Source organism: Convolutriloba macropyga, chromosome 7 (genome assembly GCF_964194025.1).
Source record: "Convolutriloba macropyga chromosome 7, txConMacr16.3, whole genome shotgun sequence".
Taxonomy (NCBI): Eukaryota; Metazoa; Xenacoelomorpha; order Acoela; family Convolutidae; genus Convolutriloba; species Convolutriloba macropyga.
This window is the reverse complement of record NC_134474.1, coordinates 36,024,091-36,051,496: the sequence shown is the minus strand read 5'-3', so window position 1 is coordinate 36,051,496 and position 27,406 is coordinate 36,024,091. Positions and strand designations below refer to the sequence as shown.

General features: G+C 34.0%; 1 protein-coding gene across 1 annotated transcript in view; it reads right to left on the bottom strand.

Annotated features, from left to right (window-relative positions):
- Positions 1-346: 346 nt before the first annotated feature.
- The window catches only part of LOC142343020 (uncharacterized), a 75,283-nt gene continuing 48,223 nt past the window's right edge, over positions 347-27,406 (bottom strand). The window contains exons 12-14 of the mRNA XM_075394705.1: positions 12,121-12,292; positions 6,615-6,752; positions 347-848 (exon numbers count right to left, since the gene is read on the bottom strand). Coding sequence (XP_075250820.1) covers positions 581-848; positions 6,615-6,752; positions 12,121-12,292 — 578 coding nt within the window. The 3' untranslated portion in view covers positions 347-580. The remainder of the gene's footprint in view (positions 849-6,614; positions 6,753-12,120; positions 12,293-27,406) is intronic.

Here is a 27,406-nt window from a genome sequence, read left to right as displayed (position 1 = left end):
TCGATTGGTTATACCAGATTTTCTACAGTTAACACGCCCAACCAGCGCCCCTATCAAATCGAAAGCGGTTAATAGGGTCCGCTTTGTTCATGCTTACGCTATTTGTGGAATTTGGCAAGAAATAATGCTTTAGCATGTACTAAGATTCGATAAATGAAACTTACCTGCGAATATGTAGAATCTGGTTACAAAATCTTGAAATATAGGCTCGACAGCGTACGCGGTTTTCGCCAGGTCCGATTATGGCTTAATTTTGTCTGGTTGGATCTCATAATTAACTGCTCAGAATATTACGTATGACTTCTTTCAATTTTTATACGGGATTGTTAACTGATAGATAATTTTTGAATTAAATCGCATATGTACATAATTTTAACCACCACTATTTACATTATCTTCGCTAAGTGGGCATATACATTTTACAAACACTCCACTCACCCGCACTAGCGCACCTCCTATTTTGCACATAAGGTTGGGAGGGGGGGGGGTGTTACAATATATATATATATATATATATATATACAAGACAGCAGGCACCCCAGTTTTAACTCGATTAAACCCATTAATATGGTATCTTCCATTACAGGTGATTGGGCGTAACATACTCATTGTAGTTAGTAATGACTTCCTCGTCTTTCTTATTCACGTCTCCTTTCATAGGGTTCAAGTACTCGCATCGCAGATCCTGGTCCACAGATTCATGGAAACTGTTCTCATAAACCCCACTCTCATTGTCATTCTGGTCGTCGGTCGCCTTCTGTGCGTTGGCGTAATCAGGCACCACTGAGCTTGGTGGGTAGTAGCCCACTGAGTTTGGGTGGTACGGCACGTCGTACTGGTTTTCTTGCCTTAAATATTAATATTTGTGACTAAACAATCATGATGTTACTGTTTATTTTATTATTCCATTAAAAATATTTATCCTTGACTTCAACTTTTGCTGTGATTTCAAATTCATACTGATTACATTAATTTCTTTTCGACTTGATTTGATTACACTTACCTTTATACTATACATATTGTGTACATATTGCAAAGAAAATATAGTGTTCTCTTTTTTTACATGTTACAAACTTTGGAGGCAAATTTCAACATCCTCGAAACCTATCCATGCGCTTCATTTTGCGACGACCTCAAACTTGTAGCCCGATGAATTACACTAAAAGGCAAGCCAACAACGTATCATTCGCTTTGTCAAGGCCCGACTAGAGACAATGAAGTTGACGACACTTATAATAATGTAACTGGAGGTTTTCCAGTTTTTCTAGTTTTTCCAGTAAGCATCCAAAGACCTTTGCAAACACTGTTTGATAATGTTTGGTGAAAACTCGAGTTGAGCAATGGCAATACGATGCAGTTTATGTAAATTCAACAACTGCCAAGGTTTTGTAATTATGTTCATGCAATTCCTGACTTCCTTGACAATTCTGCCAAAGAATGGTGCTTCAGATAACATTAAACAATGTGTCAAACGTCAACACACCAATTCAAAACTCTTATAGTTGAACCGCGACCGAGGCATAATTGCAAGTTTTATATCAGTACTGATCCACAGCAATGATCATGTCACTTTTTACACTTATTAACCTAAATGCAGGCCTTAGTCAACACCTACACGTCCAAATGCGAGTCTTGGCAAACATTGGCAATTAGGAATACAAGTCTTGTCAAGGGCATGCAAGTCAAAAAGCAAGTTTTGTCTAAGACTTGTACCAAGACGTACACGTCTTGGCCTAGACTCGCATTTAGACTTGCGATTATTTGACAAGAGTTGACAAATCTTAGAAATGTCTCACAACAGCCAATAAATTGTCCAAAATAGGTGCGCGAAACTCGAAAAATAACTGAAAACTTCTCCAAAATTGGTCGAGAGAACCCGAAAAATTGCCCTAAAATTTTTCACAATAGGTTCGGAAAACGCAAGAAATAGACAAAAATTGTTTAAAATAGGTCTGAAAAAGCGAAAAATAGCCGTGAAATTGTTCAAAGTAGTTCAGGGAAATCGTCAAAAAATGTCGGGATAGTGACCAAAATTAGCCAGCAAATCGTCAAAAATAGATAGGAAATCGACAGAAATTTGTTAAGAAACGGTAAAAAGCCGCGAAATTGACAGGGGCTAAGAAACCCCCTGAAAAGGCCCAATCGGGACTTATAGTTATTCAGTATTTTACATTGGCTTTGCAATAGATCCGAACGTAAACTGGAGCACATTCTTAAAACCGCTCTTTAAAAATGTGCAAAATTTCAGAAAAATGCTAGTCATTTTTACAGGTCAAATTAAATTAGCTTTGTGTGAACTTTTTTAAGTAACACCAAGGCAGCCGATATGTTCATGTCAGTTTATTGAAGACGTAATTTTAAAGAAGAAAAATATTTTGAAATATTCTTCTACTAAAAGTAGTTTATGTTTTGGCGTCGTGCGTTTTCTGATTTGCTCAAACAATAGGGAGGCTAATAATTTTTACAATGAGAACAAGCGCAGTGAGATACCCTGCTGAAGAAACAACGATTAATTGTTAAATTTTTATGAAATTTTATGTTAAGAGCTTCTCACTTTCACGCATTTTTCAAAATTTGATTGAGTGCTGAAAACAAATATTGAGTGAAGTCATATGCTGGAAATCAACAAAGGTCATAATATAGTAAAAGAATCACTCCTCTTAATTATTTGAAAAATTATGTCCAATGTTTCTCAATAAAGATTTTATTTTCAAAAACAAAGTAAATTATTATATCATAAAAAATATTGCTTTCATATAAAAATTATACTTATTAAGAATATATATATTTTTTTAAAATTGTTATTAAATTTAAATAAGGAATTTTCTGAAAATTGCATTAAACTACATTACAAACGTAAATATTATAAAATTCGGTAAAACTTTTTGGAATTCATTTTTTTTGTTCAAACAAGTAGTCTGCTGTGCATTCTTGCTTCCTGTTGTTTTAGATTTTGTTTTTAAAATTCATTTCACCTTATTGGAGAGAAAAACGTAAATTACTGACATCATATCACCGTAGAGCCGTTACCAGATCGCAAAACTAGTAATTTTGAGTCCTGCAAAAATTACTTACCTATGATCGGGAAAATTTGCGAAAAATATTTGTAGTTTGCACTTATTTAAAATTTCACAAATTATATACGTTTTTGTTAACAAATTGACTTAGATTAAATAATTTTCGCTGCTGATTTATTTTCTCTATTTTGTATTTTAACTGTTTCTAATTCCTTATTTTTTAATGCAACTGTTTGCCCTAAGGAGAACACAAACATATAAAAGGCAAACATTGATCAAGTCAACTGAAGCAAAATTTTGATCGAAGATGCGTTTTTCAGCAGCTTCATAATTTGCGGAAAAAAATTCATTAAATTGAGTATTACAAACCCAAATTATGTCACTATTTTCCACAATTTGTAGATTCAATCGTTGAAAATAATTTTTACAATTGTCCGCCTAAACCTCTCTCGCTTACGACCCCTAGCTTAAATAAGTAAAATCCACAGTATCTGATTTTCCCATGTATTTGGATATGGTGCGGATAAAAACTACAATTGAGAGCCAATGGTCGCTTTGGTAAATTGTTTCTTGGATTCGATAGTTCGGGAATATTTATGCGCAAACACACATTACCCGGGCCGAGGTGTCAACGCTAGAAACGCAAAATTATGTAAGATTGGCGTTGAATGCGTTGAATTTATGTAAGATCTACGCTTGAGCGAAGATCTTACATAAATTCAACGCATTCAACGCCAATCTTACATAATTTTGCGTTGAATTTTGGCGTAGATCTTACATATTTAGCGTTGAATTTTAGCGTAGATCTTACATATTTAGCGTTGAATTTAGCGTAGATTTTACATAAATTCAACGCATTCAACGCCAACCTTACATATTTTGCGTTGAAATTTGGCGTAGATCTTACATATTTAGCGTTGAATTTTAGAGTAGATCTTAAATATTTAGCGTTGAATTTAGCGTAGATCTTACATAAATACAACGCATTCAACGCCAATCTTACATATTTTGCGTTGCAGTTTGGCGTAGATCTTACATATTTAGCGTTGAATTTGGGCGTAGATCTTACATATTTAGCGTTGAATTTTAGCGTAGATCTTCCATATTTAGGGTTGAATTTAGCGTAGATCTTACATAAATTCAACGCTTTCAACACCAATCTTACATATTTTGCGTTGCAGTTTGGCGTAGATCTTACATATTTAGCGTTGAATTTTGGCGTAGATCTTACATATTTAGCGTTGAATTTTAGCGTAGATCTTACATATTTAGCGTTGAATTTAGCGTAGATCTTACATAAATTCAACGCTTTCAACACCAATCTTACATATTTTGCGTAGAATTTTGGCTTAGATCTTACAAATTTAAGGTTGAATTTTTTGAATTCCATTTCAGACCACTTTATGGTTTCAAAAGTTTTTCAAGTGTTTTTTTCAAAAAGTCAATTTTTTTTTTCACTGTTTCGACCCCTATGCTTCACAGGTGAGAAAAACGAAGTCAGCAAAAAACCACTTTTTAGTGCTCTTTTATAGTGCAAAATCCATTTGAGACCATTTTACAATTTCAAAATTTTTCCAATTTTTTTTTCGAAAAGTCAATTTCACTGTTTCGACCCCTATGCTGCAAAGGTGAGAAATGTGAAGTCAGAGAAAAATCATTTTTTAGTGCTCTTTTATAATGCAAAATCCAATTGACACCATTTTACGGTTTCAAATTTTTCAAGTTTATTTTCAAAAAGTTAATTTTTTAACTGTTTCAACCCTATACTGCACAGGTGAGAAAAATCACTTTTTAGTGCTCTTTTTTAGTGCAAAATCCGTTTCAGACCATTTTACGATTTCAAAACTTTTCATGTTTTTTTTTGAAAATTTATTTTTTTCACTATTTCGAACCCTATACTCCAAAGGTGAGTAACAAGAAGTCAGAAAAAATCTTTTTTAGTGCTCTTTTATAGTGCAAAGTCCAATTCAGACCATTTGAAGATTTCAAATTTTCAAAGTTTTTTTTCGAAAAATTAATTTTTTTACTGTTTCGACCCCTATACTGCACAATTGAGAAAAATGAAGTCAGCAAAAAATAACCATTTGCTCTCTTACGGTGCAAAAACCATTTCAGACCATTTTAGGAATTCAAATTTTTTTCAAAACTTAAAAAAAATTTAAATTTTTCCTAGTACTTCTCACATGATAAATGCGTTGAATACGTTGAAATTATGTAAGATCTCGGCTAAATTCAACGAAAAATATGTAAAATCTAGGCTAAATTCAACGAAATATATGCAAGTTGTACGCTAAATTCAATGCGAAATATGTAAGGTCTACGCTAAAATCAACGCAAAATATGTAAGATCTACGCTAAATTCAACGCAAAATATGTAAGATCTACGCTTTATAAGGATTTCGGCTCTTAAGGAAACCAAGGTACGGTGGCGCAATGGTAGAAGAGGCGACAAGTAAACAGGAGGTCAGTGGTTCGAGTCCTATACCCAGAGTTCTACGCGTTGATTTTTTGTAAGATCTACGCTAAATTCAACGCTAAATATGTAAGATCAGCGGCAACTAGCGTTGACAAGTCGGAAAATTCACCGCCATTTCTTACATAATTTTGCGCTGAATGCGTTGAATTTTTGTCTTTAAATTCAACGCATTCAACGCAAAATTATGTAAGAAGATTGCGGTGAATTTTCCGACTTGTCAACGCTAGTTGCCGCTGATCTTACATAATTTTGGCCAAATTCCTCGGCCCGGGTACCGAACGGCCATTTTTATTGTATTGTTCTAACTGGAGTATCTTTAGCGTTTTTGCTTTTCAGCGCCACTCTCGCAAAATTAAAAGTCGAATTAAACGTACTCCTGTCATGGTGTTTGCTAACAATTATTATCAATTTCAACTTATTTCATCATTTGTTTGATGTTAGAATGTTGAAAGAGAATAAGGAAAGGCTAAGGCTAGTTTTCAACTGGCTTTATAAGTTCAAAAACTTGACTACCCAAGTCGAGGTTTCAATGCCAGAAAACGAAAAATTATTTAAGATTGACAGTGAATGCGTTGAATTTATGTACGATCTACGCTTGAGCGTAGATCTTACATACATTCGCGTTTTTAAGCGTAGATCTTACATAATTTTGCGTTGATCTCAGATAATGTTGAGTTGAATTTAGCGTAGATCCTACATAATTTTGCGTCGAATTTAGAGTAAATCTTACATCATTTTGCGTTGAATTTAGCGTTGATCGTACATAAATTTGCGTTTCTAAGCGTAGATCTTGAATATTTTAATGTTTCTTTTAGCGTTGTTCTTATACTAAATTATGGGATGCATATGATTTGTTGGCAGAGTGGTAGAAGAAGTGACAAGCACGCAGGAGGTCACAGGTTCGAGTATCCTACACTTATCCTACATAATTTTGGCAAAAATTTTGGCGTAATAGGTACCCAAGTTTGAGAGCTGAAGACACGAAAACGCTGGTGTATGGTTAGCACACCACGCTTTTAAAACAGAGACGCTGATTCAAATCCAATGCTGGTTTATTTTTACAGTAGGTAAGCATGATTTATCCACCTCTTCCACCCTTTACAGATGGATGTTATACTTACGATAACCAATCTTGTCCTGGTTTTTCGTAGTCTTGTTTGTATGGTGGCGTGTACCCAGGTGCATCAACTTTTCTGCCTATCTGAGTTATCAGAATATCCTCGTCATTGTCCTGGTGTTCGTACCGTTCAAAGCTTTTCCTAAAATACTCAACCAATATGTTATTAAAATTCAAAGAATTTGAATTGCATTGGGGCGCTGTCTTTTTACGACTCGAAGAGGAGTATTGGAGAAGTTATTTTTTTAATCAATTTTATTGGAGTGAAATTTGAAGCGGGAAATGAAACGCGTGAAAAAATTTGGAGTGATTTTGCTGCTGAACAAAAGTGAAGAGTGGAGCGAAAAGAGTGGTTTTTTTTCATACCGCTGTTTTTGAGAGAGCGAGAAATTGATGTGTTAAAAAATTTTTCTCTGCGAGCAAAATTTTTTTTGTTCAAGTGCGGCTTTCAAAAGCAGTTTTTTTGCAACTTTTGATGGTTACGAGGTTTGATTATGATATTGCATTAGTTTTAGGCTTGTTTTGATAGGAATTGAAGGTTTCACGTAGATAATTTGAGTTTAATGCTAATTTGGAGGTTTTCGATCAGTTTTGCTGTATTTTAGACGAAATTTAACGATTTTTTAGCCTGTTTTTTGTTTTAGTGCTTTGAGTGGGATTTGAATAGAAGCTTGTTACTTAAGGAATTTTCAGATTCTAATTGATTAAAGTTTTGTTCGTATAAATCATTTTTTTCTTAGGAAAAATGACAGAAAAATTGAAGAAATTTTACACCATTTTTCTTTTTTTTGCAGTTTTTCTTTTTTAATGTTAGACAAGTGTCTTAGCCTAATATGACTTGCCCATTGTTTTGCGTGCTTTTCATTGCTCTAATTGCAGAGGCAATTTATTTGGCTTTATGTTTGCTTGTACTATTAAGAAAAACTCATTAATATTCTGTTTTTTTTTCGTTCAATTTGTTTTTGAATGCCGTTTCTATTCTTCCTTAATTTTTTATGGCATTTGTGGAAGTTTAGGGTTCACAATAGTTGTTCTGGTTGTTTAATCATAAGTATTTGCAATTTTTTCTTTCGAGTCGTTTCCGGAATTCTTCCGGCTATGTTTTTTTTAAGATCTGTTCACACATTTTCATGATTTTTGAATTCAAATTGGAGTAGTGATTTTGGTCACGCCGAAACAGGAATTGGAGCAAAAAAGCGAGTGGTTTTGCGGCGCGAATATTTTTTGCTCTAATTTTAAAGCGGTGTTTGAAAGCGGTGAGAAAGTGGTGTTTGAACAAAATTTCGCTTTCTCGCTAGTGGTTTTTTGTTCACATGCGGCAATTTCACTTTGATTTTACTTTTTTTCAATTTTTTGGATTGAACTTTTTTTAAATGATTTTTTAATCCATTCAGAGCCCTTTCTAGGTCTAGTTTTCTGTTTCGTCAATGAAATTTGAAAATTCTTTGAATTGTACGTCAGGACCTGTCCTGCTATGTTTCTTATTTTATTGCAACCTCAAAAACTCGATTTTTAGTACCCTCAACGCTTGTTTTCTTACGCCAATTTCTTGGCTTCAGTGGTAGATTGTACCGTCTTTTGCTCTCAATTATTTAAAAAGAAACTTGACAAAAAATGTCAAGCCAAGGAAAAGATGCATCGTTCAGTTGGTATTTACGTTATATGCAACGTTGATATGCAACTCCCGATAGAATTTATACCAGCTCTAAATTTTTTGTTCAGACAATTTTTGGCAAACCGAAAAAATTTGCAATGATATGATATAAAAAGCTAAAATTGAATCGATTGTTGAAGCAAAATTAAGCTGCACAGATACAATTTTTTTTCAAATTTTTGACTTTATTTATATTTTAGGAGCTTTTTGTGTATATTTTAATTGAAAAATATTTTTTTATCAAATCCAATCATTAACAAAGGAGAAGTGAAGCCCCAAGAATGGATTTGCTGCCATGTTGAAGTAGGCACAACTTAAAAAGCACTAAAACACCAAAATTCATCATTTATGGCGATGACTTAAGGTTGTAAGAATCAGGACAACGGCGCTAGTGAAAACGGCAGACGTACCAAAATATGGCATTTTTTTGCGGACCAATCAGAATTGAGAAAATGTTATTACTGTTTTCTGATTGGCTGAATACTCAACAAATGTTCAAGGTCCTAAAATAGGATATGAATGTTAACGTAAAATTGCTCAGAAATCGCGATTAGTCGAAAAAAGAAAAATCATATTTTTTGGGGGAATTGATCTTATGTTCGGTTTTGATAGATTAATATCAAGTCCCATAGGCCACTGAGGCATGGCCATGGCCAGCGAGGCATGGCGAGATGAGCTGAAAGATATAATCTAGCACTAGGCTATGCCGAATTTAGGCTAATTGAACGCATGAAATTACAGTGTTCAAACTTTTCCACAATCAGATTGGTTCAAAATTCTATTTTTGCCACGTCTATTTCATGAGACATCACCGAGGACAACATCCAAATTAAAAAACAGCATTATTGAGAATTAAAGCGTTAAGTATTAGCAGAAAACATTAAAAACAGTTTTAAAACTGGTTTCGCACTAAAACCAAATCTGACAAACACAGTTTACAAAAGTGATGGCTAATTATGCTGCTCAAGTTGAGAAAATGATACATAAAATTTTTCGAGAATTTTTTTTGGTGGAACTGAGACCGAATTCATTTTCAAACAATTATTTCCCTCTTTCCTTGTCAGCGTCCTAATTTCTTTTATTCCCTACAAAATGATTGTTAAAAAACCTGTAAGGCTGTAAATTGAATTTATCTATACTGCCGTGATTCAAAAGTTTACAATCCAAAGAACTTTGATTGTATTTGTGCTGTGTTTTCTTCTAATTGTAAAGTGTGTTCGTATATTTTTCCGCGACTCTGAGCTTGCAAAACGGTATACCAAACCAAGGAAGGGATGCATCGTTCAGTTTGCAATTACGTTATATTCAACGTTGAATTGTTCCAAACCCCCATGAAATGGGGTTGGGAACGTTATACAAGCCCTAACAAAAACGTTAAATCAATTTTGGCAAATCAAAGACCTTTGCAGTGATATCATTAAAAAAGCTAAGATTGAATCGATTGTTGAAGAAAAATTACGCCGCACAGTTATCGATTTTTCTCACTTTTTGAGTTACTGACAGTTTGGGAACACCTTTTGTACATTTTATACGAAAAGTGTTTATTATTATCCAAGGAAAGGTGAAGCTCCGAATAATGGACTTGTCGCCATGCTGAGGTAAGCAGAACTTAAAAAATACAAAAACACGAAAAGCTTTTTTCGAATACTATTTCAGATTTTGTCCAAACAACTTTTTCCTTGTACAGTATTTAATTTGCTAAACGATCATCGTTTATGGCGAGGACTTACGGTTTTAAAAAAGAGGAAAATCAAAAATAAAAAACAGCATTATTGAGAAATTAAGCGTTGAGTAATAACTGGAAACATTTAAAAACAATTTTAAATCTTGTTTCACTCTAAGACTGAATTTGACGAAAAGAGTTTGCGCGAGTTATGGCTAGTTTTGCTGCTCATGTTGTAAAAATGCTAGATAAAATTTTGTGAGATTTTGTTTTGGTTGAACTGAAATCGAATTCATTTTCAATCAATTAATTTCCTCCCTCTTTCCGGGCGTCGTAATTTCAGTTATTCTCTTTTAAATGATTGTTGAAAGAGCTGCGCCGCCATAAAATGAATTTAGCTATACTGCCTTGATTCAGGATTTTACAATTCAAAGAACTCTGATTGTATTTGTGCTTCGTTTTGTTCTTGTTGTAAAATGCGTTCATATATTTATCCAAGATTTTGGGCTTACAAAATGACATAAACAGTTAAAGTCTATTGCACGTTAAGTTGCGTTAAGGGCTTTAACTTGGCTGTCGTAGAAATTGAAAAACTTTGGTCACTGAGCTTTCCGCGAAGGTCTAACTTCAAGGTGAGAAGGTTACTTTTTGTTTTGAAGTTCTGGAGCCAAGAATTGCGCGGTTGCGCTATTTGTTGACGATTTTTTTTTCAATCAATTCCAAACTGAAACCGCATCCATTCAAGAAAGAAGGTTTCGACAATCGAGATTTCGTCCCACTTCTCTCTCTATAAGTTGATATAATGGTTATAACAAAAGTTAAGTGTTTTATTGACAATTTTTCTTTTTTCTTAGCTTTTGGGGCTTTTAGATGATACAGCAGATTGATAAAGCCTGTTGGTAAAGTAGCGAATGATTTTGAGATGAAAACTGGGATTTTAGCACATTAGAGTCGAGAATGTGTGCAAATTGTAATAGTGTTTGGTGATTTTCTCGGACTTTTATTTTTGGATATTTTTTTTTCGTTCATGCTTCCGTTTCCTTTGTACGATCAAATAGATGTCTGCTAGCCTGTGCAGAAGTTGTTTTGAAGATTTTATCAAATTACGTTTTTGGGACTTAATAGCCGCAAAAAATGAAATAATAATTTATTTGAGAAAATTTGACAATATTGGCTGTAAAGGACAGCGCGTTAGATTGCAACTTATTTAAAGGTTGTCTAATGAAGATTTTTTTGAAATAACAGGCCACAATAATCATTCTGGAATAAAACAGACTGTGGAGTTATTTTACTGCTACTCGTAAACTTTCCCGTGAAAATTAATTTTATTGAACTTGACTTAGATTAACATCACGGTCGATGGTACATTTTAATGTAATAAATTTTACACTTTGTTCATCATTGGCAGGCTTGTAACATTATTTGTAAACACATTACCTTTTTGAGGCTGTTGAATTAATTATTGATGTTGTGTGAAATGGGCTGTTTCTGTGAGCAAATACGTTGAAAAATGCTTAGCTTGTTTTGTTGAGCACACAACGCACAAATTGAGACAATCACAGCGTATTCAGCTCGATTCCTCCAAAAAACAATAATAGGTTCTGCTTTTTGTTATTCATTTACACTCGTCAACACTTTACCTTGAAGGCTCCTTTTTACACCGCGTATGCATCAACCACATCAACTTTGCGTTGACAAAGCGATCAGCCAGCTGTCGCGTTTTAGTTGTCTGATCATAGAAACACAAGCCAATTTCTCGGCTCTTAGTCGCACACATTTTCAATGCCCATTTCTTCAAGATAACCTTCTCAGATATCATTCAATAAACATGTTATCCCATGTATTAGGATTCCAACAATTGTCGTTTTATAAAATGGTGCGTTTGGCGTGACATTTTTGATAATTGCTTGCTTAATCCTATCATATCGTGCTATATCTTTTTACAGACGTTGTTTTTTAAATTTTTACAACTTTTTATGTCTTGCCATGGCATTGTGAATCCTTGCTTTCCTTACCAAAATGTTAGTTCTTGCTAGCAATGAAAAATATCTCAAAAGCTTATACATATATTGACATATTTTGCTTTTATTCCTTAGGTATGTTTTGAGGTTTTTTTTAGAATAAGATAACAAATTTGGACAATAGCCAGCTCTGACGAACGCAAATTTTGTTTAACATTGGAATACATCGTACAAGGCATCCTTATCTCTGAGGGCATCCTTTTTGTTCCTTGAGTCACACTTCTTCACCACAACAATGATGAGCACAGCTAGGATAATTACTCCAACAGCTGAACCCACTAATGCTCCCACCAATACACCCACGTTCACACCGCCACTCGACTCACTCTCGTCTCTCACTTCATCTTAAAAAAGATATAACAATTATTAGTGAAGTTAAAGTTACGAGAGCACTTTAGAATCACAGATAAACACACTATTCCACGCTGGTACAGGCATTGGAGTATTTCACCCATTTTGACCCATTTTGCCTCGTGGGGTTAACTTTTTAAAAAAATGTATTCAACTTCATATACATTCCCTTATTAAATATGATTGAAAAATTCTCAAACAAAATTCATCAATGAATCAATGCATTGAAAATAGCAACAATCGGAACAGCCGAAACGTTTTTTTCTTTCAGAAAACGTAGAATTCAATGATCAATGAGATCACCCTTTTGTAGCAAAAAGTTACCAAAACCTCTTCATGACAACTTCATGACAAAGTTTTGTCATTATCTAAGGGCGTAGCGTTCTATCAGATAAAATTCAAAGACCTATTAAGTTATATGAAACCACAGAACATTTGTAAAACGTAGCTCTCTTTGAGTTTCTAATCGGCTGATTAGAAGTTAAATTTGTAGAGAGGTTATAATTGCCTGAAATGGTTGTTTTTCTTGCGTTGACACTATAATGCGTTGACACTAAAAGCGTTGACACTATAAGCATGCGTTGACACTATAAAAAAAATGCGTTGACACTATAAGCATTACTTTTTAACTAGAGCCCAAATTCAGTTTTTTTTGTTTTTGGACTATCATCACGTCGCCAATCCAATCATCACGTCGCCAATCCTACAATTTGAGCGAGCAAATTTGCTTGCTGAAGTTAGCATTGTCAGCTCTCCCATGTTTTAAGATAAGGCTTCATAGGCTTTCGCGGACAACATTGGCAGTAAGGAAACTAGTTCAAATTTGCTCAAAATTAAAAGAATTCGTCAGATATTGGGATTGCGGAATTTGATGACACGCAAGAAAGGTGGACAGATTTTTGTTACCGCAAAATTACGTTCCGCAAAATTACGTTCCGCAAAATTACGTTCCACAAAACTACGTTCCAAAAAAATTACGTTCCTAATATCGTTCCTATTGAGTAATTACTTTCCACGGTTTGAACGTCACTAACTTGTGCAGTTTTTGGTCTTTGTTACTATTGTCCGCAACTTTAATGTCACAATTATCAGCAATTAATACCACTTTTATCCACAATTAATGTCACTGTTATCCGTGTCGTTGTTTTCCGCAACATTAATGTTATTTATATCCGTGTCTTTAATATCCGCAATTTTAATGTCACTAAAATCCGTGTCCTTACTATTCGCAATTAACGTCACTATTATCCGCGGCTTATAGTTCCAGGACCTAAGAAATGCTTTGTGAGAAATCAGATAAAATATAAAAAGCAAGTTAGCAGACATGATCTTCTCTTTTCAAAGCTATAAAAAGAAGAATTGAATTCGATGCTAAGAAAGTGTCAACTCAGACAACTCTGGAATTTTCCCTTTAATGGAACAAGCTCGTCATGCTGTGGTTTCTCCGAAACACGTCATCAGCTCCGGTAATCGCTAAAATCTTCCAAATCTAGAAAGATGGCGACTTCGTCATTGAACCCTTTTTTTGGAGATGACTGGGATTTGATTAGAATTGTGAGGCAGCGTAACATTCGAGGCATAAGGATATCAGAATATCGTGTTTATGTGTTAAAGCTACTCAAGACAACAATAACAACAACAATAACCAACCAACCCCCAACAATAATTATCGACGTTTTGGCTGTCCCAAATTAAATTTTTCATCGAAGTAAAAAAACTTCGGAAAACCTCTTGAATTTTTTTATTCGTATTTGTTTGATTGTTTTATCAATTTCTTTAAAATCTGTTTTTGGGGACCCAAATATTAGCTAGTGAAAAAAAAGAACAGGGATTCTTATCGAAAAGGTCATAAGACCAATTTCATTCATAAAGAAAAACAGCACTGTGGGCTTTTATAAACATAATCAAAATGCTATTTGTATACAAAAGAAAAACAACACAAAATTTTTTAAAATTAAAATAGTCAAACGGCTACTTTTACCGTCAAAGAAGAAAAACACTGAGTTATTCGTTTTATAAAAATCTGAAGATAATTAGGATAGGCTCTTGTTTTTGATGCCTCAGTTAGTGCTCGGCGCCATTAATATGATCAGCACTGAGTCCAATTAACTGCCAGATGACCTAAAAAACTAAACTAGTGGTGTGTTAACTGCAACTTAATCTTTGTAAGATTTGATCTAAATGGGAAAACTGTGGACAATGATGACAAATTTCTGTTATTGATTTTTAAATTTGAAATCAATAAATGGCTGCAAACAAAATTTGGAGCTCAGCATTAAAATGAAACAGAATTATCATTCTTAAAATTGCAGACACTGATAACGATTGCCCTGCTCACAAATGAGACATTAACACATACACGCACAGGCACACACACACAAGCACATTCAGACATATTGTTTATATATATAATGAATATATGTATATATATATATATATATATATATATACATACATACATACATATATATATATATATATATATATATATATATATATATACATATATATATATATATATATATATATATATATAATATACTTTTTGCTATATGCGTTATCCTCCAGATCGTTCAAAAAACCAAAAATATGTCTAAAATTTAAAATTATGTGGACCAAACAAAGGAACTTTTTTTTAATTCAGATGATGTGAGAAACAGTTAACAATCGATCCTATTCCCTCTTGTTTGCTTATAATAGGATTCGACTAAATTTAAGCGCGCCATCAATTTCAATAATTAATAAAAATTGGGGCATTTCTTTATGTTTATCCTTCTCAACATTCGAGCAGGATTGCTATGATATAAAGAATCTGAAAACAAGCTTTTGAAGTATTTGTAAGCATAATCCGAGAGATACACGAGTAAAACAATAAGGAACAAACTTTATGAATGCCATTTTCTTGCAGCGGATCATTTAATTTAAGTAATTACAATTAATTAACTGCAAGCATAGTCCGAGAAGTACACGAGTAAAAGAAATAAAGAAAAACTTTGTGAATGCCAATTTAATCCAGTGTACCATTTTACAAAACCACGTATATAATATCTAAAACAGGAATTCCCTATTTACATTTTTAGCAGTCAATTAATTTCTGACAAGCAAAGCACGGTGTCTGTTTGCAGAATTCAAGGTATGATTAGTAGGGGAGATTTGCCGACTTTTTTTGTTCTATGAATTTTTTGTTAAATTTTTGTTAAACAGTCAGTGTTCATGGACGTCTTCTTTGAGATATTGAGAAGAAAATAATCATTGCCAAAAAAAACTATAGTTTTGATTGAACAACTAAAAATCTGTTGTGTATATAACAGAAACTTTACTCTTCCACGCATCTGGCATTTTTTGAAAAACGAAAAAAGCTTAAAAATTATTCAAAAATGATCAAATAATCAAATATACACTAACGAAAGTGAACATTAGGAAAACGTTTTTTCTGAAGTATATGATGATAATTTCAAAAGAAAGCAAACTGAATATTCGACCGAACATAGCAGGCAGATTCTCAGAAAAGAGCTGTAATAGCTTTGCTGCAATAGCTTGCAGTATCAAAACTACCAGGAAAAAAACTGAACGAAGAAATGAAATGCGAAAGTTTTTTCTACTCATTGATGAAATGTGTTGTTCAGCACGAAAATTTATAAATTTATTGTTGTTAATCTTTGTCGTGCGAGAGATTTGTATTTGTAGTTGCGATGCAATGTCACTTCTAGATTACTGTAGTGAAGTTCGCGGAGCGGGAAGTTAAGTATTATGAGACTTATTGGAAAACGCGGGAAATAACAAAGATTAAATTAAGCAACTGAAATCGATTAGCAGAAATCAGAAGAAAGTTTTGAAATATATGAACAGACAAATGCTTTCAGCAGTGCAAGAAGTTAGTTTTGTCAGGTGAACGAAGAATTGTGAAATGAAATTAGCAATGGGGTTTAAATAAATTGAACCAGATAATGTATCTATTAAGTTTTAGTGCAAATAGTTCAGGTTTGACAAACCCCTTCGGTTTTTGAATTACATTGGACAGGATGGGAAATTTAGATAGTTGCATTTTTTGAGAAAAAATAAATGTTCACCGGTTAAATAGTATCAACAGTATAATTACTGGATTTGAGTAGCTAATGATAGGAAAAATTTTAAAAAGATTTTGCATAACAGTCCTAAATTTGTCAAAGAGCGCCACTTTTTTGACTGCCGGTAGCCAAAAGTCCTCTAGGTTAAAATGATATGCTCCGTCAATAAACGTACAAATGGGTCGACTGATGACACCTCGTCAATAACTGGAGAGATATGAGTTTGCTGAGGAATTTCGTTTGCGGAGTCTTGTATGGTTCCTATAATAAAATGGACAATGCACATCGAGGTCCAAAATTTAATACATGACCGACGCAATTTTTGATTTTTTTGAGTCGGATTGGAAATTGGTGAAATTGGCGCATGATCAAGTTTAACATAAAAACTAGAGCTCGGTCCTTTGCGGCGGCATGTTCTAGTATTTGCATTTGGATCTTCGTGTAGAGATTTCACTTGTTGGAGAGCAGGGCTTGTTGTGCGTGCCGTTGAGATTATAAATTCGCGAGCAATTGGTGGTAGTGTTAATAATGGTTAGGAATTTCGCATAGCCTAGAGTGCGATTTTTTGGGGATGCAATTTTGCATAACCCAAGAAATATTGCACTTTCTTGATGACACTGCTCTTGTGCTTCAGTTTCCTCTCTCGTTTCTGTTTTCTAGTGGAACCTTTTATGTATGAGAAAATTATTTCCTGGGTTGTTTTTCAGATGCCAGGATCACGTACTTCGGCGTAGATTGCGAGTGAAATTTTACGGAACGTTTTCAAAATTTATAGCAAATTCGCAGTTTTTAATCGTCGCTGTTAACTTCCCTGCTTCTTTTGTTTGTGCAGTAGAGTGATTGTTTTTGCAATCACTGAACCAGCTGACAAAATTTCAAATAAATCTTCCAATTTCTTGTAGAGTGCTTGTTGCCCGGTACTTTGGGTGCTATTTTCAGCTGCACCGCGCTCTCTGTTGGTGGAATTGGTCTATATGCATTCATTGAGCGAATGAAGCGTGATTGCGCAACTGCTGCTTGGGTCTTTCTTTCGTGTGAATATCGCGTAGTGCAAGTCACAACACGCTCCACATCGAGATCAACGCAATATTGAGACTGCCAAGAGTCCTCGGACAGCAAGTCGTCGGTTAGTAAAGTTTATTCATCTAAATGATGATTTATTTATTTTCTCGTAAGAGAAATTTGATGAATGGGGATGCCATAACATATATTTTTTAATGGAATGCTTGATTCTCTACCGAAATATGCTGCGAATGGTGAAATCATTATGGTCTCTTGATAGCATATGCGCCGCTGCTATAGTACAAAATTTTATGCAACAGTTTTTTCGAGTTAATAGTAGACTTCTCTCATTTAATAAATGCAAGTCGTCGTTCAATTGTTTGTATGGGGAGTTCTACAGAACAATTAGGGTAATGATCACTAAGTAGAACTTCGATAATGTCAACTTTATTGCGAGTACAGAATGGTTTAACCTGATTATCATGTAAATATCTTGCTTGAATAAGTCCAATAAATCGATGGACTACATGACTCAAAATTTATGTACCTAGAAATGTGATAACACTTGGGCCATTAGCGGTATCAAATGTTTCTGCTGCAGGATTTTTGGAGAATCTATCAATTGCGGCTAGGAAATAAGTTTCTTGTCCTTTTCACCAATTATTGGTCCTCCGAAGTCAATTTGGATTTGCTGATTTGGTTAACCACATGAACTATGTGGTCTGAAGCGCTTAGCAGGATTTATAGTTTTAAGTCTTTTACTTTGGCTGGTATGTAAAGGGTTCATATGTGCTGTGGAATTTAGAAACTTTGTCCGGGCAAACGCAACCAAATTTGACCTGTAGGTTTTCCCAGTATGTTTGGATATATCCTTTTATATGCTTAAGGCGGCTTTCCTTACTTGTATACGTTCTTGTTCTCGTTAGTATACGTTCTCGCGCGTCCTTAAGAACAGCCTCTTTGTAGTTAGCGAAACTTTTAGCAATTTACTGAAAACTATGTTTACGATGTTTTCGAAATTTAGATTGTGGATGCTTGTATTTAAGATGTAGGCTTCGTGGGCTGGTGTTTGCTCAAAAGTAACTCAGCTTTGTAGTTGTTTAGATGCTTTCTTACATAATGAAGATTTTATTACAATTTCCATTACTTCAGATGATTGGTGATTTTGAGAAAACTACTGACTTCCTGATGGTGCTGGGGCAAAAAAAACATTTTATTTTTTTTTACTGGTGACTTTAAGGAAAGTGTTTACTTCTTCTATTAAATGGCACAAAATTACCTGAATTTATGGGATTGCCCTGACGTGCAAGATCATGTGCAAAATTTTTCTAGACCGAGGTTGTTATTTTGCAATGATTTGAAGTTGCGAGCGAAATTTTTACACTTGTACTTGACGTGCAAACTATGCGTATTTAAAAACACTTAAATTGTAATGGCTACTTATCAATTTATCATTTGATTTGGCGGCGCGAGAGATGAATTACAATTTAGCATGCCTACTTGCGGTGAGAATTGAGGAGTGATAATAATTGATTGTGATAGTGTGTTAATTTTAGGTGTAAGTTGCTGAGTGTTTATATCCGGCAAATGAAAGGAGCGCAAATGGTGTGCAGACGTCGGAGAGTTTTAATTGAGAGAATTTATTGCATTAGATATCCAATGGCGCAACTATAATCATTCGTTACTCTAGCATGTTGAAATGCGTGGTGAGATATATAATCAACTAAACACATTTTTACGCCTGGCAAATTTTTTATGGAAAAAAAGAATTGGTTAGGACATTCAAACCAGCGCGTGAAACTGCTATAGTATGGTTTTTAGTGCGCTGTTCTTCTTAATTTGGAACGTATAGACCTGATAACTCCAAGCAATTACAATTCGAGAGTCTATAGGCAAAATCAATTGGTTTCCCAACATCAACATTGATTTGCTCCAGTGCGGCACCTAATCTAGACCCTGAAGAATCGCTTTAAGCGCGCTTTTCAAGAGTCTCATAGAAAAAACGATTGACTAGCGTGCATTATGCGATTTAGTAATTTAGCGAAATGTCTGTCACGCAATTAGGTACAACTAAATTTTTCATTTTCTTCTAAAGTGAGTAATAATGTTGCTAATGAAGCTTATTGATAAATTTTGCTGGCTCAGAGTTTATATCGCAGGCGTTTTGATATCGAGGGGCGAGATACCACTTTGTGAAAATTCGTATCCTAGCCAGCCAACCTATGTTTTATAAAAATGGCATTTCGGCAAATTAATACAACGATTTTTATGGTCTAGGCACTCAGGATAATTAAATACAAACTTTAAGTGATTTTCTTCAGCGCTTTTACAAACAATTAAACAGTCATGTCTGTGAGTGTATGAAAAGCAGTTGTAAATCTATAGGTACTTATCCATTTGCCGTTTATTGTAATGAAGTTAAAATGTTTAGCGGTCTCTGGATGTAATTTAAATCAACTGTACGCATACTTCATGCCAATAACAAAAAAAATAAACTTTTATCCGCGCAGCGGGATCACTAATTGGTTGAGATATTGGATCTACCAGTGTATGGATGTTCCGTATATTTATTGTTTTTGTGAATCATCTTAATAAAAACATTCGAATCTATAGATAAATTAATTGAAATATCTCGTTTTAGTATGCCTGCTATTGGAGAACTAAAAAATTGGACAGAGCAACTTGCCAGCTTTTCAATGTGTTTTTATTTGATCAGTTTTCATAATTCAGTAATGATGAGTTTACACTTGTACTTGACGTGCAAACTATGCGTATTTAAAAACACTTAAATTGTAATGGCTACTTATCAACTTATCATTTGATTTGGCGGCGCGAGAGATGAGTTACAATTTAGCATGCGTACTTGCGGTGACAATTGAGGAGTGATAATAATTGATTGTGATAGTGTGTTAATTTTAGGTGTAAATTGCTGAGTGTTTATATCCGGCAAATGAAAGGAGCGCAAATGGTGTGCAGACGTCGGAGAGTTTTAACTGAGAGAATTTATTGCATTAGATATCCAATGGCGCAACTATAATCATTCGTTACTCTAGCATGTTGATCTACCAGTGTATGGATGTTCCGTATATTTATTGTTTTTGTGAATCATCTTAATAAAAACATTCGAATCTATAGATAAATTAATTGAAATATCTCGTTTTAGTATGCCTGCTATTGGAGAACTAAAAAATTGGACAGAGCAACTTGCCAGCTTTTCAATGTGTTTTTATTTGATCAGTTTTCATAATTCAGTAATGATGAGTTTACACTTGTACTTGACGTGCAAACTATGCGTATTTAAAAACACTTAAATTGTAATGGCTACTTATCAACTTATCATTTGATTTGGCGGCGCGAGAGATGAGTTACAATTTAGCATGCGTACTTGCGGTGACAATTGAGGAGTGATAATAATTGATTGTGATAGTGTGTTAATTTTAGGTGTAAATTGCTGAGTGTTTATATCCGGCAAATGAAAGGAGCGCAAATGGTGTGCAGACGTCGGAGAGTTTTAACTGAGAGAATTTATTGCATTAGATATCCAATGGCGCAACTATAATCATTCGTTACTCTAGCATGTTGATCTACCAGTGTATGGATGTTCCGTATATTTATTGTTTTTGTGAATCATCTTATTAAAAACATTCGAGTCTAAAGATAAATTAATTGAAATATCTCGTTTTAGTATGCCTGCTATTGGAGAACTAAAAAATTGGACAGAGCAACTTGCCAGCTTTTCAATGTGTTTTTATTTGATCAGTTTTCATAATTCAGTAATTTTGCATTAACACTAGCTTGTAGTTGATTAGAATCCGTCTGCCTTTTTGAGGTACGGCTGGATTTTTATGAAATTTTGAGCAAACTAAATGAGTCTTTGAGCATGCAATTCAGGTTATAAGTTTATGAGAGGCTTTGGCAACAAAATCTGTATAGAACACTGATTGGCTGAATTATTCATAGTGTTAACTGTGTGTGACACGGAGTAATGCACAGTGCTTTGCTTGTTATTTGAAAAAATCTCTCTCAGCCAGTGGCATTAATACATTGATACAATACTGAAGACAAACTCGAGAGTTTTCCAATTACTTCAGGTCATCGGTTCTCTGATTTTTGCAATGATTTTGATGAGGCACGTCTGAAAACGTTCATAGTTGTGAGGGGAATGAATTTGTGTGCAAGTAGGTTTTATTTGAATTTTGAACGATTGGCACAACAAATGATGAGTTCAAGATAATGCATGCTTTTCAAGAGTCGAATAACAATGTGGCTTCATGTTAACGAATCTCAGTGGCATACTCAGAGATTCTATTTTGTTGCCATTAGCTTTGATGACAGCCATCAAATTATCGTCTGACGCGTTTTCATCAAAATCATACAGCTTAAGTATGAAAGCTTATGTGTCCATGCAATTGATTGAATTTTTTTTCAATTGTCATGTTCAACGGCTTACACCAACGTTTTTGTGAGCTGTATTTGAGATAATTGTCTTAAATGTTCAAGTTTTCCTAACAATTTGGCAAAATGATTTGCCAATCCATAATTATATGATTGTTTGCCATTTTCTGTTTGCCACGCGCAATAATTTTTTCCTTATGCCCTGGCATTTGACATTTGTTTTTGTGAATTACTTTATTAAAGACCTTTGATTATAATGCTAATTTAATTGTATCATCTCGTTTGAAATTGTCCAATATTGGAGAAATGAGAAAATGATAAGAGCAACCTGTCAGCTTTTCAATTTGTTTTTCACCGATCAGTTTTTGTAATTCTGTATTAACATTAACCGGTAGTTGATTGGAATTCGTCTTCCGTTTTGAGGTATGGCTGGATTTGTAAAGAAATTTTTAGCTAACTAAATGGGTCTTTGTATACGCGAATGAACTTAAAAACTTATGATTGGTTTTGGCAAAAAATTTTTTTCTAGGATACTGACTGAATATATTGTTGAGAGTATTAACTGTGTTCAAGACGAGGACTGAGTAATAAACAGTCCTAGTCATCTGAAAAGATCTCTCTCTACAAGCGGCCTCAATACATTTTGTACAGTGCTGAAGTCAGCCTCAGTAGTTTTCCAATCATTTCATGTCAACGGTTCTCTGATTTTTGCAATAATTTTGACGAGGCACGTTTGAAAACGTTCGTAGTTGTGAGAGGAATGTTTTTGTCAGCAAGTAGGTTTTATTTGAATATTGAACAATTGGCATCTTGAATGATGAGTTCAAGATGCTGCAAGCACTTCCGGAGTAGACTACTAGTGTGGTTGTGATGGTGACGAATGTCAAGGGCCTGCTCGGGGGCTCTATTTATCTGCCATTCGCTTTGATTATTTCCATCATATTATCGTGTGATGCGCTTTCATCAGAATCGTAGAGTTATTGCTTAGAAGCTACTGACACCTCGCAATTAACCATTTTTTGTCGTTTTGTCTTGTTCAGCTGCATATGAAGACACTTTGGCGCCTTCATTTTGAGATGATCGTCCGAAAAGTTTAAGTTTTCCACATAATTTGTCAAAACTTTTAGCCAATCGAAAGTTTTCAGCAAGCGCAAAGATTTTTTTCATGTCCTGGGGACCAATGGAATCAACAATTCAGGCAACGAGCAGCTATTGTTCGGGAACTGGCTTGGGAAGAAAATAGCGAGTCTCATAATCGGGTAGGTGATAGTTTTTATTAGAATTAATAGCTTTCAACTGTGTTGAAACAAATTTGCCTTATTTTGCCTGAGTCTTGTGTTGGTTGCGCATACCCAATTCCATTTTTCTGGTAGTTTCATAGTTTTACGTGCTTTGGGATGTTCCATAGACTCTTTGGGAAGCCTTTTTGTGTTTCAGGTCCAATAAGATTTGTGATAAACAAATCGCAAATGAGCGTCTTTTTTTGTTCCCAGGCTTGCAATGTTTGCTCATCTCTCGAAATGTCCGATCTCTCTTTAATTAATTGTCTCAAAGTGCTCCATTGCCTCTTCGTTCTATTTGTTGGGTTATCAATAACAATGTTCGACTTTTAGGTTACGTTGTCTGACGAAAGTTTTCTCTTTGAGCCGCCGAAAAAAATGTCTTGTCTGATTGTCTGCTAGTATGTTTGGAGTTATATAGTTAAAAATCTTTTGACCCTCTACCCCGATATTGAAGTTAACAAACTACTATTCTGTCTGTGACAGTCCATAGCTTATAGCCACCAAGAGCTCCCAACTCGAATATGTTTCGCCAGTTCCTCTTTTGTCCCGATTTTTAACCATTCCGTGTCATTCCAACGGCGCTGATCATCAGGGTATTGTTTTCTTATAAAAAAGCTCAAGTGGTAGTTGTACAGTTTCGGGTTTCGGGTCAAGCAGTGTTTAAAAAATTTTTCATCAACAATTATAATTTAAATTGAACCAAGTGGGGGATCTGGTGTTATCTTGGACTAAAATGCGTCTATCTCAAGGGCAAATCATTTATTAATTGCTGATTGCGCCCTACCGTATGAGAGAGTTCTGTATGCCTATCCACGATGCGAAATGACTTCTAGAATAAAGTAATTGGTTCGCAGAGCGGGATCTACTTTCAAATTAAGTATTATGAGACTAGTGGTTTCTTATTGTGAAATGCAGAACAAGCGCAAAAGCTTAAATTAGGCAACTGAAATCTTTTAGCAGAAAGATGATTATGATTGTTAGTAAGTTTTGCAAAGTGTGTTTTTTATATGAACAGACGGATGTTGTCAGTAATGAGGGAAGTTGCTAAAGTCAGGAGAAAAAAACAAGTAAATCAAAAGAAAGGACAAATGTGAAATGAAATTAGCAAAAAAAAACATTTACGACATCTTACTGCAAGTACATCATATATGACAGTGTTAATGTTGTAAAAATTTTGTCGTGTTCTATGAAATGTCACACTGAAAAGCTCGCCCACATAATTGTAAATTTTAACTCTGATCAAAATAACGTCTGGTCAAAATTGCTTGAAAGAATGAATTGAAAGCAGATTTGAGGTAAGTGCGACGTTATATGGTCGAATCGGAGCAGGACAAATCCCGAATTAAATTTTTTGTGCATTGTAAAACTAAAGAACTGAACATCACCAGTTTTCACGAGCTATCAGACTATGACAATCAACAAAAAATTCATTTAAAAATTCTATATTAACGTTAACTAATTAACTATTTATATCATTTTTGACAGCGCACGCTCTCAGGATGCGTATACCGTGAAACTGCATTGCAAAAATTAAGGAGGTATAAAGTAAGAATTTGAGAAATCTTTTTTTTTGGGAAAAACAAAATGGCGTAAATGTAAGAACAAACAAATAGCTACATACAAAAGTTATTATAGCAAAGCACGTAAAAACTTTAAAACAATTTTATCAATTCCATTAGGTCAGATAAAAATGGTACAAAAAGGGACAAAGGTAACAAATAAACGTAAGATTCAAAAATTCACTAGAACATTGAAAAAATTAGCGGTAATTAGTCATTTAATTTTCGTAAAAATTAGTCATTTAAATTTTTATTTGGTAGTTTTCATCTGAATTGCTCAAAAACTAAGCCGCGCAAAAATGCTAATCAGTAATGTTATTTTTGAGCAAAGGCAACAACACCAGAGAAAAGAACAATGAAATTGTGCGAAACTCAAAATTATTCTGAACTCTTAGTGCGTATCAGCAAAAACCAATTCTATGAACTCTAGCTGTAAAGTCAACTGTCTTATTTCTCTTTAGAACCAATGAAATTTGTCGTTAGGACTAATGGATAAAACAATGTTTACAACAAGATAAAAATTAAAAAGAAAAAATTTTTTGGTTTTAAGGAGAACTAAAACAACTGACTTTACGGCTATTTTTTTATCAGAACAATGAGTGTCGAGGAGATTGAAATATTGATGAACAACCGTTATCGAATCATGCCTCATTAGCACCCAAAGAAAGACTGTGACTAATTAGAAAAATAAGTGCAATAAGACAGCAAGTTGGTTAAAAATCAAGGGCAAAATTAAATTATTTGTTACTTTTTTTTTCAATTACCAATAGTTTCGAGATGAATAAAATGAACACTCATGAGCTTGAACAAAGAACTGTAATCTTTTCAATCAGATTAGAAAAAGGGCGAGATATGTCAAAAAAATTATTGAAATTGAAAGTTAAATCGACTCGCGTGCAAAAAATATCTCTGCCAACAAAAAAGCAAAATTATTACATTAACATTGTCTCATTCCTCCTTAAAGGTTTTTTGGAGAAAGACACCGCTTTATATCTACGTTGTGTTTGTAATTTGCTAAACCAACGTGAGTTTTACCATCTCTGTTGAATCTTTTTAGAAAAATTCAGAAACCAAAACTAAAAAGGGCTTCTAAAAAAACGAAGGTGATAAAGACTGCTTGATTTACAGCAATTTTTCTGGCTCAAAATTATAATCTGCTTTAACCGCTGTTGTTCACCAGATTGGTCGAAGCACTTTTTTCACAGTTGTTGTGTCTTTTTCCATTCTGTAATTGTGAAATGGAATTAGCAAAAAATAAAACCTTTACGATATCTTACTGTAAGTAATTCTTATATGACAGTGATAATGTTAAAATGTTTTGTCGTGTACTATATAATGTCACACTGAAAAGCTCGCCCATATAATTGTAAATTTAACTCTGATCAAAATAACCTCTGGTCAAAATTGCTTGAAGGAATGAATTGAAAGCAGATTTGAGGTAAGTGCGACGTTATATGGTCGAATCGGAGCAAGACAAATTCCGAATTAATTTTTTTATGCATTGTAAAACTAAAGAACTGAACATCACCAGTTTTCACGAGCTATCAGACTATTACAATCAACAAAAAAATCATTTAAAAAATCTATATTAACATTAACTAATTAACTATTTATATCATTTTTGACAGCGCATGCACTCAGGATGCGTGTACCGTGAAACTGCATTGGAAAAATTAAGGAGGTATAAAGTAAGAATTTGAGAAATCTTTTTTTTGGGAAAAACAAAATGGCGTAACTGTAAGAACAAACATATAGCTACATACAAAAGCTATTATAGAAAAGCACGTAAAAATTTTAAAACAATTTTTATCAATTCCATTAGGTCAGATAAAAATGATACAAAAAGGGACAAAGGTAACAAATAAACGTAAGATTCAAAAATTCACTCGAACATTGAAAAATTAGCGGTAAATAGTCATTTAATTTGCATAAAACTTAGTCAATGAAATTTTTATTTGGTAGTTTTCATCTAAATTGGTCAAAAACTGAGCCGCGCAAAAATGCTAATCAGTAATGTTATTCTGAGCAAAGGCAACAACACCAGAGAAAAGAACAATGAAATTGTGCGAAACTCAAAATTATTCTGAACTCTTAGTGCATATCAGCAAAAACCAATTCTATGAACTCTAGCTGTAAAGTCAACTGTCTTATTTCTCTTTAGAACCAATGAAGTTTGTCGTTAGGACTAATGGATAAAACAATGTTTAAAACAAGATAAACATTAAAAAAGGAAAATTTTTGGTTTTAAGGAGAACTAAAACAACTGACTTTACGGCTATTTTTTTATCAGAACAATGAGTGTCGAGGACATTGAAATATTGATGATCAACCGTTATCGAATCTTGCCTCATTAGCGCCCAAAGAAAGACTGTGACTAATTAGAAAAATAAGTGCAATAAGACAGCAAGTTGGTTAAAAATCAGGGGCACAATTAAATAATTTGTTGTTTTTTTTCAATAACCAATATTTTCGAGATGAATAAAATGAACACCCATGAGCTTGAACAAAGAACTGTAATCTTTTCAATCAGATTAGAAAAAGGGCGAGATATGTCAAAAAATTTATTTAAATTGAAAGTTAAATCGACTCGCGTGCAAAAAAATATCTCTGCCAACAAAAAAGCAAAATTATTACATTAACATTGTCTCATTCCTCCTTAAAGGTTTTTTGGAGAAAGACACCGCTTTATATCTACGTTGTGTTTGTAATTTGCTAAACCAACGTGAGTTTTACCATCTCTGTTGAATCTTTTTAGAAAAATTCAGAAACCAAAACTAAAAAGGGCTTCTAAAAAAACGAAG